Below are 18,494 nucleotides of genomic sequence, written 5' to 3' on the forward strand. Positions count from 1 at the left end.
AGGTGGAGGGGGATCGTTTCCCTTTGATTTTCTCCGTAGGGAGGTTTTCAGCTTCCATGAGTTTTTAAATAATCTGGAGTAGTGGTATTTGCACAGAGGACTTTTTCATTTGGTTTCCCCCACCCAGAATGACTCGTTCTCATACTGATACTGTTAGAAGACCAGTAGTAATAACGGGTTCTTGAACCATCTGTTAGCCTTGCTTTGTTTACAGGGCACCCAGCACGGACGATGCTCGCAGTCTCCAGTTCTGTCTGCGCTCTAGAAGAATCTGCTGCTGCTGCCATCCCTAGTTAACAGCACCATTACGGACAAAAAGCAAGCTGATTCACCCTTTGTATACTCTCACAACACAGAACTTCCTAGGTTGTGATTTGTAGGGCACTGGTGTTTCACGGAGAGCTAGCTGTTCCTTAGGATCAGCTCATCCTCCTTATTTCCAGCAACTAAACTGCATACATGGAACCGTGCTCATCTTAAATATTTTCTTAACATCACTACACAAACATCTGCTGTAATAGCACTGTCATCTGATCGTTTGTAAGAGGAGTGAGTAAGGATTGTCAAAGAAGAAAAGGAGCAGGATTGTTCTTAATAATACAAAATCGGGGTCCAGAAGGCGAAGCTTTCTACTAAAAATGTGCACCATGCTTAGAAAGACTAAAAGCCTTATTCTAATCCTAGTCAAAGATCAATCTCATAATCGTTTTGACAGTGGAAACTGACTAATCATCTGAATAAAATTCAAAGCCCCTGAACCAAAGGCAAGAGTAAGAACCAAGCATCATTTGGAGGGGTTTTGTTTGTTTTGGCAGTTCCTGATTGTCCCTTTCTCTTCCCCTCTTTTCTTTATTCATCTTCTTCCCCACCCCAGAGCTAGAAGGGAAGAAAACTACAGCAGAAGGTTGTTCTGGTGTTAGTTAGAAGTGCAACAGTGGGAAAGTGCTTCAGGAGATAAAAATTCTCAGAACTTTTGGGTCATATGGATCTCTGAGGTCTGTCTTTAGGGTACTGTTGCATAACAAATAGGAGTTTCTTCACTTAAGCTACTAGCCCGGGATCTGTTAGAGGCTTCTGCCACGTTTGGGAAAAGTTTTCTGTTTGTAACATTTTGAATCCATTCCTCAGAAGATGCATTCAGAATTAGCTCTTGTTTCTGTTTTTGTTTTTGTTTTCCTTCCCTTTAGGAGAGCTGCATTGGATGTGAACTGTCAGGGAGAGGGACACCACAGGTACAAAACCCATTGCTGGCTTCCACCAAAGCCGGGTGGCATCACTGGGGGACCTGCTCCGATGTAGCTCGCACAGCAGTGGCAGTGAGGGCGTGCTGTCACTGATTTCAGGGTTGAGAGCATTTCCTAAATGCCTTTGGGTCCCGCTTGACTTGTACAGACTGTCTGATTTGTTTCCTTACAGCACCGTTACGGTAGTTCAGGTACTCCAAACACAGGTCCTGTTTGCAACAGGGATGCAACCTCGGAGTTGCCTTAAGACAGATGGTTAATGCAGCAACTTTATTTTCTGCTTTGGTGCTCAGGGACCGTTGGGTTATTCTTGTTGCCTCTCGTAGCTTGCGTGTGTTTGTACACAGAAGTTTGCGGTAAGTTCAAAAACATCTGTCCAGTGACCATTAAAAAGGCACAGTATCAAGAGGTGAAGAGGAGGCTTGATTTACTTGCTAAAATGATGTTGTAGATGAAGCCCAACTTTATTGATAAGCATCAGTCTTAAGGTGAGTCTGGGAGCCACGTAAGATCTCATCAGCACCATCAGCTGGTTAATATTAATGGGGGCACTGTTAGGTACTGTGAGGAACTGCTCTCCGTGTTGGGTGGGAACGTGGAGGAAGTGATTGGGCATTCTGTGTTACTCTGCTTGCAGACTGGGCTGCGGGCCACGTGATACCCTCAGTAAATTATGGTCCTGTTCACGACTAGCTATAGGGAGAAACAAAACTTAAATTCAAGCCTGCTCACAAAGTTTTCTGAACTCAGAATCGTTTTGAGAAGATTTATGAGAGTTGCGGTTTCAGAAGGAGAATGTGCTGCAGATATCTTAACGGAATGGCTAAGAGCTTGTAACAAATCTCTCGACAGAGTGAGTGCTCATTTGACCTAGGCAATAGAGAAAGGCTACAGACAACTTTAGGGTATTCATTAACCATTTTGCTTTCATAGATTGGGTGATGCATTTCTTTTGGAATTGAATCCACATAACTCTCTGAGCCTATCTACAGTTGCAGCAATCAAAATTTAAAATATGGCTGTATGAGGGAGAGATGAAGATGAACCTACATAAGCCTGCAAATATTCAGCCTCCCCTTAGCCCCAAGAACTGAAGCGTTGATTAGCCTCTTGTGCCCCCTTAGGAAATGAGTAACGAGTACCTTCCTCTGCAAGTATGTGCGGAGCATAGAATTTACTTTCTTATAAAGGCTGAAATCCCGTTTCCAGATAAGTAGATGTGGCTGCTGAGACGTGGATAACAGAGCATGGAATTAACAGGAACACAGGTGAGCGGGGATGCTCAGAACTCTCGAGCAATTACAGCCAGCAATACCAGTTCCTTCAGAGAGTAGAAAGTTGATGACTGTGATTACTGAGGGAGATTGTATCACTTCGTAGTTAATTTAATATTTCTGATAGCTCGTACAACTACCACAGTGTCTAGTGTAATTGAGAATAGATGGTGCAAGTTATAATGGATTTAGGTAGTAGACAGTTGTGATATTTCGTCTCTTTCTGGTATGATGTAGTGCATTTCGGTTTAAATAAGCCCCAGTTTTTCAAGGAGCCAAATCCCCCATGATTTATGAATATATTTTTTTCACTGCTTGGAATCACAAATATATTAGTAGCATGTGGAAAATGCTGTGCATCTTGTACAGGAAACATTTCCCATTTGAATTGTACTTGCAAGCTTCAGGCTTGGAGTATTGCTGTGTCTCCAAGCAGAGCAGAAAGCAGTTGTTGAAACCCTCATCGTGTTCACCTGTTCCAGAAGGAAGCTGGAGATACAACATCAGATGCTGAAGAGCAAGTCCTCCACTCTGTGCTCCTCCTTGTCGTGCTTTATACCTGCACAGTGTGTGGAAAGAGCAGATGGAAAATCTTGAATGGGAATAGTAGGCGTTTGCAAAGCGTAAATGATGCATGTTGCAATGCTGACAAGTCGTGTTGCTCTGTTTGTTTTCCTCATTTTCATTCAAACCAGTAGAGTGATGAAATTGCAACTTATTTCTCTCTGTCCATCTCCAAAGGGGATTGATCTGCAGATGTGTTTTGCAGAGGTGGACCTTTAGCTCTGCCACGGGGCAGAGGATAAGAAACTTCAGAGTATCCATGGTAAGTCCCCTTCACAACAGGAAATAGTGGAAATGAGATTCCAAAAATGCAGGCAGGTACCTAATGGTGATTTTCAAATGACTTTTAAAACACTTCATATAGCTTCAGATCTCCCATACATAGCAGTTGGACAATTTAAATTGCGCGGGTGTCCTTGTAAATGGGCTAAAGGTGCGTAATTACAGGCGCCTACATTTCTTTGTAGACTTGGCTATAGACTTCCTAAGCTTTATTTGGTCATGTGGTTTAATTTTATGCCGTTCTTTTCTTGCCAAAGTGAATAGCTTCTCAGGCTTTTGGAGGGAGGCTGGAAAATAGCTCAAGTTGAGCATTCCTGAGGTGTCTTAGTGAATTTACTACATCTTTGCTTAGATACCTGGAACCTTTTTCTTCATTGCTAAGGCCCTTTTTACAGTTACTGTCAGCATTCCCAGTTGAACTGAATAATTTACCCTTTTAAACTGACAGCAGCTGTCATTATGAAAATTGCAGGGCCAAGTTTGACAGTATTCACACAATGGGGGAACTTAAACTTTTAACAGGCTTCGAGAAAGCCCAGACTTTTCAGCACATCTTGTCAGTCAGTACATGAGCTCATCCCTTCCTTGTGAAAAGTTGGCAGATTAGAAGATTATATCTGACAGATCTGAAACAGCACTGATGACATCCTCCAACAATAATATCTCGGAGAGGGGCAGGGGGAAGAGGGGAAAATGGTGTAATGAAAAAAAAAATCATTGTTAAAAATTTGGTAAGCGCTTTGCAGATTGAAGGATGCTCAGTGTGCATGGCTAGATGTTTATAATTAATTCCTCATGTGTGGGCTAAATATCCGCAGTTCTTAATCATCCAGAGATTGCTGCTGTCTTTCTGCAAGAGAGTGTTTCTCGGGTTTCAAGGCTCCTTTAGTGGAAGAAGTTGTGTCCTTTCATATTCATTAGTGTCTGGTGTTTTGACGTTGAGGATTAATGGTGGCACATGTCTGAGGTACGTCTGGCATTTTCAAGTTGCCTGATGCTGGGAGCAGGCACACAGAAAGTGAGGTCTCTGTGTGCCCGCAGTGCCTAGCCGTCCTGGTGGATCTGCTTTTTGTTTGCTTGTTTTCCACTTTGGGTGAGTTTAGCACCGCAAATGCTCTTCTCTCCGAGGGTTTGTTGATTGAGTTGACTGTACGGTGCAGGTAGTTGATGTCTGTGGCGAGGGTGGACTGGGAAGGAGGACCACAAACCTTGCAAGGTTTCCTCTTCCCGCTGTTCTTGTGTCTTCCAGTCTAAAATACAAAACGTGGCCTCAGCTGAGGACTGTAGGGCAATCAAAGGTAAGGGGCGCAGATTGATGAAGCATCTTGAAAGTTTATCCTTTAGTGTGTCATCTTGTTTCTTTCAGGCTTTCCAGCCTCGCTTTCCCTTCTGACCAGAAGTACTTGGCTGTTGGGGCTGCTTACTGTTGAAAATCACATCAGAAAAAAACTTCTTCTGACCGTGCTCATGCCAGGGGATGAAGAGACTGCCATTTAGAAATATGGCAGCTATTTGTGTGGTATTCCAGTAGTAATTCTCTTTCTAATAAATCCAGTACTACTTCTCGTTGTCTTATTGCATGCTCAGGATCATCCTGCTCAGACTCCGCAGTGAAATCATGAAGGGATGTTAACGTTAAGGATGTTTCCTGTTGGATTCCCTTTTTGTTATTACAGACCTGAATGAAAAAAATCAGAGAGGTACAAGCACCTACATTTTCTGATTTCAGGTAAAGGAGTCAGCAGGAAGCAGTATATACACCTGGAAACTTGAACTGCCATTGCAGCTCAGCTGCTCCCACGTACTCGCAGCTGGCTAAAATACTCCCCATACTGCTTCGTGCAGGGACTGGCATTTTAGGAGGGGAAGTCAAAGCGCTCTCTACTGCCAAAATGGAAAGAGACAAAGGCGTTGACTCTGTTTTGTCCTGTTTGTGCAAGACTCTACTAATTCTGTTTTGTTCTGTACCTAGCACGCCACAGACTGAACTAAATCCTCTGCTCCATCCCCAAGAGCTACAAACACGTGGTCCATTAGTTGGTGTTCTCTGCGGGCTGCGAGCATTTGTTGTACAAGGACTGGTTAGAATTCGGTGTTTTGTTTGCTTTGCTTGTGAAATAAATTCATCCCTTTAAACAGAACAGGGGAAAAAATATTTCTGTGGAGCAAATGTTGAGAAAAAAAACCAACAACTAGTCAGACTGATAGTCTCATAAATACTGAAATGAATGGACTATAAATGCTAAAACCAAATAATTTCATCTCAGCAAAGCCAAATGTCCAAATAGTCTCGGAATGGAATGAAAAACCTCAAACAAAACATTTTGACTTATAAAGTAGCTCTGTCAGTATAGACATGTTTCTGTGAAATGTTTTCAATTTTAATGAAATTGTACATGCTGACAGATAACTGTTCCCTGAAATGAGTGTGCTCGTCCTCCCTCAATAGTGAAAGCTCTCAAGAGCCAGGAGGGGGAGGGTTTTAATATTTTTCTTTCAAGTGCATAGTGTAAAACCCGAACTGCCACCTTCAGTTTAGCAGTTCCAGATAAAAGCAATGTCCTTTCAATAATTAAGAGAAGGAAAAAGGTTAGTGAATCCGCCTGCAGTCTGCATGCTCGGTATCAGGCACTAATGAAACCAGTTATGCTGATGATTTTGCTGACTATCTCCATAGTTACCTTTTTCCCATGAGACAGAAGAAACTGCCTGATCATATCATGGCTGCTTCCCATAACCAGCAGCATTCATCTCACTGGGGTGAATGGGTGAGGAAGGTTTCTCATCCTCCAAAATCTTATTCATATACCAATTCCTTTTCTCACTTCTTTTGAAAAAAGCATCCATATGCAGTACAAAATGGTTCTATAAAGTGCAAACCCCGTCAATTACTCAGGCCATTTGCACGAGTTATAAAATCAGCGATGCTATTTGGCTTCCTTTCCCTTAAGATAAGTTGAAAAGAGAATTGAGCTGAGTAGAACATCCTGCTGAGGGTGCTCAGGTTTGTTGTGCTGTCCCCGTCCTGGCTCCCCAGCCTTACAGATGCCAGTAATGGGGTGACTTGTGACAAGCAGGCAAAGCTGTAGGGGGACTGAAACCCCCGGGATTTAGGTAGGCTCACTGTAGCTGATGTTTGACCCAGGGGGTAGGGCACAGAATTAGCACACACAGCAGCTCGCATTCGTATTCCCAGCTCAGGTTAGGTTTTGCTTCAACAAATAATTTAATTTTCTCCTGTTTCGCTCTCTATAAACTGGTAATAACATTTTCCTGTTGTGAAGGCGTTAAGGGAGTAGCAGATACTGATATCAGATGCTCGGGTACAACATCGATGAGGGCCAAAGCGGTCCCTCCTCTGACAGTCAAGTGATAAGCATCATGTAACAACAGTTACAGATCCTGTAAAAGCATCCCCTTAGGGAGATGGAAAGGTGGTGTCACCTTCCTGAAGATCGTTGAGGAAGAATTTTTTTGGTTGTCCTGTCTAATTCGGTTTTATCCCACCCAGAAAAGATGGCTTTCATGTTAGCGTTTGGACCGACCAGAGAGCAGAAGAGCTAGAAGTCTGGCTGGGGACAGCACATTTCCAACAAAGCAATTAGGATGGACAAAATCAGAAGCAGGTAACTTGTGCTTGGTACCAACATTGTAAATTGGCAGCTGTTAGCAACGATTCCTGTTGCCATCATGAGGTGACGAGTGTGCTCAGCGCGTTGCAGGAGGTATTCATTATCCAACTGCACTGGACTTGAAGTGATCAAGATCATGTTATGGATTTTAGAAGTATTGTAGCAATTTGAATGGCTCTATCTTAGATAATTGTGTTTGTTTCTTTATGTTAAATTTACGAGCAGTTTTATGCCTTCTCCCTATGTGCTTGCAAATTTTCCATGGTAATTTGCAAAATAACCCTGATTGCTCTTTCAAAAGTCCTTTCAACATGCTGTCTGCAAAAAAAAAAAGTCTAAAATGACATTTGAGCAGCTCTTGGAGCTCACAGTTCATGCGGAGGATTGTGGCTTCGTCAGTATTCCTGGTCTCGGTTGTCTCCAGTCTAATCATTAGCATGAAAAATCTTTCTGAGGAACATCCCTTGATGTTGGTGCAGTACCAAGAGGTACCTCGAGATCAGCTTCTAACTGCTCTTACAGTATAAGCGGTTGTCTGCTGAATGCTGCAAAATTGTTGACATTTAGATGTAAATAATCCCCCAAATTTCTGTAGGTTAGGTCAAGCGATGGTTGCACCCACTTTTGCTGCTGTAACACCTCCATTGCGACCTCCACCTTCATCTTGAATTACAAAGAAAATGTTCTCTTCAGAAGGCTCCTCGAGCGTTATACGATATGACAGTCCCCTTGGCCCTCTGAGTGATGAATGGCTCTACTTAGACAGTATTGTATTTGGTTTAATTTCAGTGGACACACATGATTCATTCTATTTTGTGCTGCAGAGTCCCTGCAGCACATAAGGTATCCGTGAATTTCATTTTGGCAAGTTGGTAATTGCCTGCCCTCGGTATGTTTATTGTAGTATTGGTCCATGTTGGTCTGGAGGGAGAGGGGATGTTGGGGAGGAAATGGTGAGCGTGACTAAAATGAAAATGTAGGATGCAAAAAAAATCTTGGGTCCAGAGTTTCAAACAATTCGCACCTTGATGAGGCCAGAAAGGAGCTTTGGGGACCAGCAGTCACCCAGCGCCGCTAGCTTAGTGCTGGGTGCTGAATTCTTGGGAAGCCTAGCTTCTGGTATTTTGCTGGAGATAGCCCAATTTCAACAGTTGGGGGTTTCTTCTGGATTTTTACTTTCTGTGTGTGTGTGTTGTGAGTTATTATTTTTAAATCAAGCCATGTTTGGTGTCCCAGAAATACGATTTCCCCTGTCACCCTCTTTCTGTTCCTCCCCTCTCCAGCCGCAGCCCAAATTCATTTTATTTTTCAGCTGTTGTTGTCTGGTAAAGCTGGCTCCAGTAGCTTATATTCCTGCTTCTGCTTGGCTGAGGGGGGTAAGCCCAAATGTGTAGTGGTATGCACTTGGATATGGTTGTGGCTAATTAGGTGACTAGAAATCAATCTCGGAAATAAAATTAGCCAGGTCTTTTGCTTGCTCTTTTGCACAACTGAAGACTGTGTCACCTATGGCCTAATTTTGTAATGGAATGTAAACCAGCATTAATCACGCAGGGGGGTATCAAACATAAATCCCTGGAACCTCAAATGGTTTTCTCAGCATCTGACCATTGTGAAATGCTGGCAAATTACAAGAAACGATGTACTGGATGTAGTAGTGGTCAGCTCAAAACCCAATTGATCACACTTCCTTGCATTATTCAGTAAAAAGATCCTGAAGAAGAGTTGCATATCTGCAGGTCTGCTGGCTCAGCACCCCTGTGCGATCGTGATGTGGTTATGTGACTTTCTTGGGCACATCACCAAACCGTATCTCCTGGAAGACTGATGGGTGATTTCTGTTGTTGTTCTTAATTCCACGTGCCTTGTGTGATCTCGAAATGAAGTCACTTGATGACTTTTGCACTGCGAAGGGCTCGAGAGGTTTTACAGCAGGGAGTCTGATGCTGGGTTGGCTCTGCTGAGAGAGTGCTGCCCTGCAGTGGAAGTCAGACTCGTGCAGATAAAGCAGAACAACAGTGGTGTAACAGCTTGTTAGATGAGGACTTTTAAAGATCTGGAAAGGAAAGGAATGTTAGTGGGCTGCTTTTCCCTGGATGATATTGGCAGCCCTCCCTTTACTGAGTGGGTATGAAGTTGGATGCATTTCTTCAGCCTGGTATGATTTATGGGCTACAGTAAGTTGTGTGATGGCCTCACTTCACCACTGACTCATCTGCTGACATTGAGAAATTCTTTTACTCACTTAAAATGTAGGTGATAATTTTTACCTACTCCATACAGCAATCCTGAGGCTTCATTCAGTTATGGACAGTGCTGCTGAAGAGTGGTGTCACTTACAGAGGAAGGTAGAAGAGATATCCTTGTGAATTTTCCATTATTTCTGTTCTCAAAGCTTTTGCAGTGCTTTGAAAATTTCTGTTGTTAGTATATGCTTTTGATCTAAGTTTGCCAAATAATGTTGTGGGCTTTTTTTCACAGCTTCTCCTATACATACTTCGCAGTTCCTCCTCTTTTGTGATTGCTGCCCAGTGCCATCGGTTATAGAATAGGGTTCTCTTTCTTTTCAGTCTGCCTTGCATGTACTTCAAGAGTGTGAGCCTGTGAGCGGTTCGTGTTTGTCTCCCCTCTCTGAGTACATGTGGCTCCAGGTTTGCTTTGGCTCCGTCTTTCCTCTGGAGGGAAAAAAAAAAAAAAAAACATTCCAAAACAGACTATGACCCACTTCTCTCATTAAAAAAGGACATTTAATTTCAGGAGCTCTGTTTCATCGCATGTTTGCAGACTCAGTTTCTGCCTGTTCAGTGTCTTGCATTAGAGGTTATGACTCTTTGGGCTCCCTTTTCATGCTAAACTTAAAGGACACAAGTGAATAGCTTGGGAGGAAGTAAACCCAGATTTTCTTCTTCGTTAAGAGTTTAGCCACCAAGGTAGAGGGCTAACTTCTGAGTCAGGGCATGATCTGTGTGTTCTGGGGCCAATTAACCATTTTTTGTAAAATGTGGGCATTTTTGTTAATTTTTGAGGTGTCTTCACAGAAATTAAGGTTAAAAATCCTCCAAGGAAATAAAGTGATGCATTGCAGAACTTCTTGACAAATCTTTTCGCATATGCATAGCCTTTACTGTTAGGGAAATTTTTATAAAAATCAAACAGTGCACAGGAGGGCTAAAGAATTGGGTGCCTGGGGAATCTCTGTTTTGAATATGCTGTATATTGCCTTTGGCTATGTTATGAATGGGATGTCATTTGTCGACCAATATAAGCTTATAATAGTTAAATGCTGCCTTTGTCTGTTGGGACAAAAAGGAACTCCTTAAATCAAGAGGGTAATTAATTTTCCTGACAAGCTTTCAGAATGCTCGATGGAGATTTTAGTCCTTGTATATACGACTTTGACAGCTTGCGTTTGCCTTCTGCCACCCCCACGTGACAAGTGTTGAGCTGTGGCCTTGTTGAGTTGTGGTGTTACGGGGCACCGAGCCCCCTAACACCAGGAGATGAGAGTGGGGTTGAGGGTGTAATGCAGCCTTGGGAACTGCTCCGTCAAGTGTTCCCAGAGCTTCTGAATGTACTTCCTTATATCTGCTTCATGTACAGAGTTGCAAAATCATAGAATCCTAGAATCATTAAGGTTGGAAAAGACCTCCAAGATATCTGGTCACACCATCACCCTGCTACCAATGTCACCACTAAACCACGTCCCTAAGCACCACGTCCAACCTTTCCTTGAACACCCCCAGGGATGGTGACGCCACCACCTCCCTGAGCAACCCATCCCAGTGCCTGACTGCTCTTTCTGAGAAGAAATGACTCCTCATTTCCAACCTGAACCTCCCCTGGCACAACTTGAGGCCATTCCCTCTGGTCCTGTCACAGTTACCTGTGAGAAGAGGCCGACCCCGAGCTCCCCACAGCTTCCTTTCAGGCAGTTGCAGAGAGCAATAAGGTCTCCCTTGAGCCTCTTCTTCTCCAGACTGAATAACCCCAGTTCCCTCAGCTGCTCCTCACACATAAAGGCCCCGTTTTGTTAAAGGCCCTGTATTTTCATTAATTTCTGAGGCCAAGGAGACCGCACGATGTTTCAGATGCAATGGTGACAAAGTTTGGAGGTGGAAGGAGTGGGAGAAATGGAGGCTCTGGACAGAAACCCTGGAGCTGGGCCTTGGCTCCCCCTCTCTGCGCGTGGGATGGCTTTTTGTTGTAGCTCCTGTCTCTTCTCTTTCCAGCAGTAAAGAGTAAAAACTTCCCCATGATAGCAAGTCTTCAGAGGTGGTTCCTTGGAGCATTCCTTGGGCAAGCTGCCCGGCCCTGTAAGCCGCGGTTCTCGAGTACAGGCCTGCTTTTGGGGTTAATTGGAAAGCCAGGGAAAGTGTCCTGGTGTGTATCAGCAGAAAATGTGGCCCTGGGGTTGTGCTGGCTGCATGCTTCTGTTGTGTCCTGGATTGAGCCAAACACACGGCTCACTTGAGCCTAATAAATTATGTGAAAATTGAGACTGAGGAATCTAAAAGTTTTGTTTCTGGTTCTCCCGTTGCCCTTCTGTGCTTGCTTTGAGGAAACGACTTACCTTCTGTGTGCAAAATATATCTATTTAGAAAAGGTCAAAAGTATGTGGTTGGTGGATCACCCTCTGGCTCAGTTTACCCATTACTCTGTTAAAGGTCAGGGACTGTTTAGCCAGACTTACCGGTTGAATATCCATTTTGATTTCCACTGTTACAGCCTATCTCATTATAAAACTATTCTCAGGAGCCAGGAGTTTAAATGGCGTAATAGGGGATGAAAGCAATAAAGACGGTACTGTTTTTTGTAATTGGGTTCAGAATAGTCGGGAGCCAAGTTACATTAAGTATATTGTAAAACTGTGTAATAAAAGTGACTTATTTAATGAGAGTAGAGAGTAATTAGGTTGTTTAATTTAGGGGGAGAAATCTCGCTGCAAAATTAATTGTTATTTTTATGTTTCATTATTCATTAAACATACGACAACAGTTTTTCAGAAACAAAAAAAAAAGCATGTCAAAATATGCAATGCAGAAGTTCAAAGAAAAAATGATGAGGACATTAAAATAAAATAGGAACTTGTGTGGAGTAGAAACTTTGATTTTTACAGAAAATATCAGAAGGAGGAGAACTGGTTTCTACAGAAATCTGATCCCATTGCTGCCTTCCCGCAGTGCTCCCTGTAACTCTAGCTTTGATTTTTAGGAAAGAAGCACATGAGTTCTGAATACAACCGGGTGAGTGTTTTAGTTACAGACACGAGATGTGACACGGTGACATCAGCTGTAGATACGGCAAGTGCTCTGCGGGCATACGTAATGTCATCTGCTGCCTGCATCAGTAAAGGGAGATTCATGGGAGAGGGTAGGAGGATGTCGTGGGTCAGTGAAGTAAATGATCTTTTTAATTACAGATATTTTACAGCATGCGTGTGCATCCTGAAAGGTCGGTATAGAGACAGGATTTTTCTGTCGAGCTGTGCTAGTACCGTCTGGATGCTGGCCACTGACGTGCTCTTGCATTGGAGGAATGCCGAAGATTTATGGTAAGCGGCCTCAGGCAGGTGCAGCGCTGTTTGTTGGCACGGATGGGTATCTGTAACAGCTCTTGCCGTAGCTAAACTGCTGTAAACCCACATGAGTCAGCATTCTGTCACCTATGCCAACCACTTGGGGCCACATCTAACTGTGTATAGACATGGCATCACTGTGCACGTGGGCTTTTGTCAAGGCGAGGCTTTTCTGATCTGAGAGCATTGCTGAGGGAGCTAAAGCAGGCCAGCGACTAGAATTGTCAAACAGAATCAGGGCTTTGATCATGGACTCGCTGTGTAATTGTGTCACTTACCTCCCTTCTGCTAAAGGTGCCCACTTTTGAAATCTGAAAATTGATGCTCACAATTGCCAGGCAGAATTTGTAAGTCTAAACAAAGCCAAAAGTCACTAGAACATAACTGCTGCCTTCTTCTGCACATTAAAAATGCAATTGAGTGCCGTGAGGAGCAGCTATTATGATTTATCTGTAGTCTCAAATGAAGACCTCATATCCGAAGAGCACTTAGCATAGCAGTGGTTTGAATTCTAAAATTAAGCCTTCTGGTGCAGCAAACCTTAAGCTCCTGGCTCAGCACACACTGTCCTGATGTCACCATACAGCACTCCAGATATACAGCTACTAACTGGTTAACGTCATTTATGTCCTTTCTCCAGAGGGCTGCTGTTTCCATGTCTCTTGAAGTGGCTCTTGATATTCCAATATTTGAGTTTGGGAAAAGGAGAAGGTGGGATTTAATGCACCCCGGGGGAAAACCTCGCGGTGGTGAACAGTGGCCAGATTGGATTCTGACCCTGCTGTGGTGCGGTGTGGTTTGGTTTGGTTTGATTTGGTTTGTCTTGTCTTCCCCAACATCGCCAGGAGTGGTATCACTCAGTGAAGTGAGTATTTTTCAGCTAATCATCAGCTCTGTGAATTAGGTTCTTTTATGATTTGTGGCAGGGTGCTTGCACCGAGCCCTGCTCTCAGCCACATGGCCGGAGGTGCAGCAAACACTATGTTGTCGCTGAACCATGTATTATCTCTGTGACATTTTCTTCGTAACTGTTTGGAAGAAGTTTTGTTCTGAGGGAGGATTTGATGGGCTGGCATGAGGCAAATTAGATAGAAATTAATTATCACCAAGTGGCGGTGGTGTTCTTTTATTTCATACCTGTGCACTCCTGCACAAAGGGCACTTGAGGGTCATGCTTGGAATGGGTTCCCATAATTTGCCAGGTGAGTTTTAATGGCCTTTTCAGTGTGGTAAATGTCAGTAACATAGATCAAAACCATGATTATTGTAAAGTAAATATGGAAGAGAAATGTAGGATTTCTCCCCTTCCATTCCATTAGTTAATACCTCTGAATTATCTCTGCCTTTATTGTCAGTTTTCATTACCTTTCCTCCCTCCCCCATGCACTGATAAGTCATGACTGTAGTCATCGTAACAAAATGAATCAGGTTAATTTCATATTAATATTGCTGTTTTACTACCTAGGGCACTTTACATACGTCGATTGCATACCCTGCTTTTATTTATTCCTTTCTATTTTCATTCTAAGGCCAGGGCTGTTTAGCCTCTCAGATTCTTAAAGAAATACATTGCATGCCATAGTCAGTGAGTAGCAAGAAGCTCCATTTTCAGCGAGGGACTCTAGAACCTATCAGCAAACTAACAGATGAAAGAAAACTGTTTTGAAAGAGTAGTTGAGCCTCGGTGCTTCCATCGTGTGTTGCTAAGAATGCCTCCAGAGTGGGTAGAATGACTCAGTATCTGCACAGCAAGGTACGGTACGCTTGGGGGTCATGTGCTTTCTTCACTTAGTAATGGATGAGTCGTCCCAGTCGAGCTGACTTGGCTCATACATATCTAATTAAAGGAAACGTACATGCATGTGACTATGAGAAAGAAAAGGTTGGGAGCACTGTGGCTCTCTGGCCTCTTTACTTTGGAATTTTGCTGCTGTTTCTGCTGGGGCTGGTGGTGATACCAGTAATTCCAAAGTCCTACTGTTTGAAGGTTGCTGGAGTTCCAACAGGAGAAGGGGATTTAGTCCACGAGGAGTAAGTCTCAGTGATAATAACAAATTGTCCACAGCAATGAGGAATTCCAGCACAGGGAAGTTCTCACGCTGTTGGCTGGAGGTTTAAATTCCAGTCCCACGAGACTGAGCAGACAGTGGTCAAAAACTCTTAGCTAACCTAAAAAGCAAGAAGGGGGATTAAAAGCAAGCAGCGCGAGTTCTCATTTTTGGTGTCAAAGCAGCAGTGAAAGGAACACCGTGCTCCTAATAGATATTTCTGTCTGGAATCTGTAATTTGAGGCTTCTCTTTCCAGGAGTTCTCCCTGCTTTCGATTTCAGAAGGGTTGGTCAAAATGCTGCCTCCCTCCTGTGGAATGGCATTTCGACTCCAGGAGAGGAGGTGCGGGTTTGGCACGGTGTGCTGAGTTTCTTTAGGTGAGTGCAAGTAAGTCTTCCAAACACCCTTGTGGCTCCTCTCTCATCAGGTTGCTTTGTGGAATACCACTGAATGAGCTGAGATGAGCACTAATCTCTTGTCCTGAAGAGGAATTCTTAATACGGAGTGTGAAGCAAATGATGCGTACGTTTTTCTGGGAATTCCGGATAAATCCTTACCTGTTCGTGGTTCTGACGCTGCCGTTTTGCGGGGAGGAAAGATGTGATTTGCAATTAGCCATACAGTGTGGATACCTGCTGGAATGTAAAGGCCTTTAGGAGAAAAACAATTTTGTTCATAGTCTGCATTGATGCAGGCTGCAAATGAATCAATATAAATTTCTCAGATTTACATATGATTTGTGAATAGCAGGTTGTTATGTATTTAAAACTAGAAAGGCATGGTGTTATTTTCGTATTACTAGTTTTTAGAAACATTGAAAACCTTTTGACTGCAAGGGTTGAAACCAGTTCAGACCTTTTTTTTTGCAGAAAGAAGCAGGTGTTTTCTTGTTCCTCAGTTAGAGGAAAATTAAATCTGAAACAGCAGAATTTCCCTGGGAGGGAAATTCCACCTTCTGGGGGCTGCTCTAATACTGGCCGGTATGTTTTTCTCTATATTCTCTGGTCTGTTGGGTTTTTGTGTGTGGTTTGTGTTGTTTTTTTTTTTCCTCCAGACTCATGCTTTGTATCTTGAATAGAGCTGTTCTGGGTCAAGGAGTCAGCTTTCTGATCTGCCCGTATAACATCCATAGATCCTGACGTGCAGATGGGGGCTGAGACATCGCCGAAATGTAGCTGCTAAATCAGCAGTGAAGGTGTGTGATGTATGTGCCGAGCTCGACTCGCATGAAATGACGGATGCAAACACATCTGACTAGCCTCTAGCTGAAGAAAGACTTCACTTTAAAATGTTGATTGCTCCACGTGGCCCATTGCATGGTGAGGCAGAACAGCAAGCGGATTGTTTATAAGATAAATATGAAATCTGTAGGCATAGAGCTCTGTGGATGTAAAGCAGCTAGGTTCCTCATACGGGGTGGACTTGAAATTCTTCACAGTTCATGTATCAAGTTTGATACAAAGGTCAGGATTTTATATTCTTGAGTGAGAAATAACTGCTCGCTCTCATTTTCTGTGTACTTGTGATTGACATTGTGAAGGCAGGAAGGTAGGAAAGGTCAGACATCGCAAAGAAGCAGCTGGTGGGCTGGGGTGAAGCAGTAAGAAAAAGAGGGATGAAAGAATTGGGAAAGAAAGAGAAGGCAGATGACATAAAAGTTAAAGAAGTTGGGTCAGCTGTGTCAAATTCTGTGTTATAGCCACTTGTGGTCCATTACATCAGCTCAGGGGACTGCAGGAGATCCGTAGGTGTGACTGAGACTCCTGTGTCCTGCTCTGTCACCTGGGTCCCAGCCTCCACCACGTTACCCTTTGCTGCAGTGCCAGGCCTGGAGCATTTGCAGCCGAGTCTGCACAGCTCGCGTTTCTGCCTTGTCCCCCTCTTCGAACAAAAATCTCGACTGTCCTGGAACTCTCCACAAGCAGACTCGAAGGGGGCAGCATCGCCAAACAGATGGTTGGTTTCCTGACCCTTTAAATCTCTCTTTTCCTAGGCGTGCCTGGATCATAGTGTGCAAATCTTCCCTAACCAGTTTTCTCAAGTGTGCATTTAGCAAATCAGGGCATGGATGAGCCCTGCTGTTCTCATATATCCTATTCCCCAGCCACCTCTCGTGTTTTCCTCAGCACACAATACCAGCAATACCATCTTTGCTATAGATCTCTCGCCACCACTTCTCCATACAGATCCTCCAAAAGCCTTCCCGCTTCTGTGGATTGTTGCTATTCCCCAGTGGCACACTCCCTCTGCACAGGTTTTAATGTAAAGAATCGGATGATTAAATATTTGACAAGTGCATTCAGCACTGAAATACTAATAAATTGCATTATCTCTTGGGGCGGAGGGTTATTTTTTTGTCATTTTAACAGCAGAATAATGATGCTTTTGGAGGTGTGTGGGCAGAAAAGGTTACCATTTTGCTGCATGTAAATGCAAGCAAGTTCTTTCTTTTCAGTAAGACTTCCATATAATTTGCAACAATTGTTAACTTGTCATATCCCCCCCCAGCAAAAAAAGTGCTTTAAAAATTCAGTGTGTGTGTATTAGACTCTGGATTTTAAAATCCTGATTTTTTATCATTTAGCAAAGGAATTCCGGGTGCATTATGGCATGAAAAATAAACCTTTGATGTGCTGTAAAGGAAACTCTGATCCTGCTCTGTAGTTCCTAACAGAAATTCACTTAGTTTGAAATTCAGGGTATAAATCTACTTTCTCCACCCCCATTCTTTCAGCGTGACAACTGCGTTTCTTGTTCTAGTCTGGTTTTCTACTGCTGCCACCACCGTGGCTGTCTGGCCACCCGACGTGCGACCAGCAGAGAATTCAGAGCTCTCTTACTCCACCGACGCAGCCCAGCAGAACTGAGAGCTACGCAGGCACGTATGATTTAAGGAGAACACACGCACATACCCCGTGCTTCCATCTAGTAATTTACTCTTTAGAAACTGGATTAAGCGTTGTCACATAGCGCTGGCCCCGTTTCTCCTAGCGCACAGCGAAATTAAAATGTAGCTGTTTGACTTTCAAGCCCCAGTCTGCCTTTCCCCCTGCTGCGAGCGAGTCAAAGTGCAGAGGAACGGTCAATCTGTCATTAAGGTGTCAGTCAGCTGGGCTCTGCCTGAAATTGCTATCGACTCCTCCCGTGACCTTGAGAAATTCATTTAGTTTATTGGGTTTTCACACTTGCAAAACAGAGCAGTACTTCATTAGGATGCCAGGTTGGCTCTGCGTGAAGCGTTGAGAGCTTTCTCTTCGAGTGGATCACGCCGGTGATCTGCACCGCCCCGTGCAGAAGCTCGCCGAAGCTTCAGGGCTCTGAACGTGACTGCACAGGTCCGGCTGCACAGGGTGAGGCAGGAGCAGAGCCCAACCATAGGAACACGAGTGTCTAAACTGAATGGACGCGGATGGGGTGGTGTTGGGGTCACCGTGGTGGCAGGACGCACCAAGCTGGGCTGCTCCCAGGCATCTCTGACGCCTTCGCTACAACCAGAGCTGTTTCACGAGTGCCAAGTAGCCAAGAGAGAGATGAAAGTCACTCCATGAGGGTAATATTCTTAAAGGTGGCAAAAAGGCAAGTAGGTTTTTATAATATTGATGGGGATGAATAGTTCAGCTTCATTTTAATTCAATAGAGCTGTGCAGGGCTCAACATTTCTTAAAGCCTCGCTGTCAGAGCTTCTATCTGAATGCTAGGGAGGCTTGAGACAGCTTTATTACTAGGCATTTTGGGGTGTAAGTGGCAGTAGATATCTCTGTCCACTTAACGGAGCCACCTTGGTACAGGTTCATGCGGTGCACAAAGCATCAGATGCTTTTATGTCAGCTCTCTGATATTCGAGGTGAGCCAGTTGCTTCCCCCTTTTTGAGCA

At 43.8% G+C, this 18,494-nt stretch overlaps 1 protein-coding gene across 11 annotated transcripts in view; it reads left to right on the forward strand.

The window, feature by feature from the left end:
* Positions 1 to 18,494, forward strand: part of LRRTM4 (leucine rich repeat transmembrane neuronal 4) — a 328,293-nt gene that overhangs the window by 222,805 nt on the left and 86,994 nt on the right. For 7 of the 11 annotated variants that reach the window (XM_080568446.1, XM_080568449.1, XM_080568450.1 and 4 more), the window contains one exon: positions 1,188 to 1,232. The exons of the other annotated variants lie outside the window; for them this stretch is intronic. In XM_080568446.1, the coding sequence (XP_080424572.1) occupies positions 1,188 to 1,232 (45 nt within the window). The remainder of the gene's footprint in view (positions 1 to 1,187; positions 1,233 to 18,494) is intronic. 11 annotated transcript variants of the gene reach the window in all.

The sequence above is a fragment of the Anser brachyrhynchus genome (genome assembly GCF_964034855.1).
Source record: "Anser brachyrhynchus genome assembly, chromosome: 26".
Classification (NCBI taxonomy): domain Eukaryota; kingdom Metazoa; phylum Chordata; class Aves; order Anseriformes; family Anatidae; genus Anser; species Anser brachyrhynchus.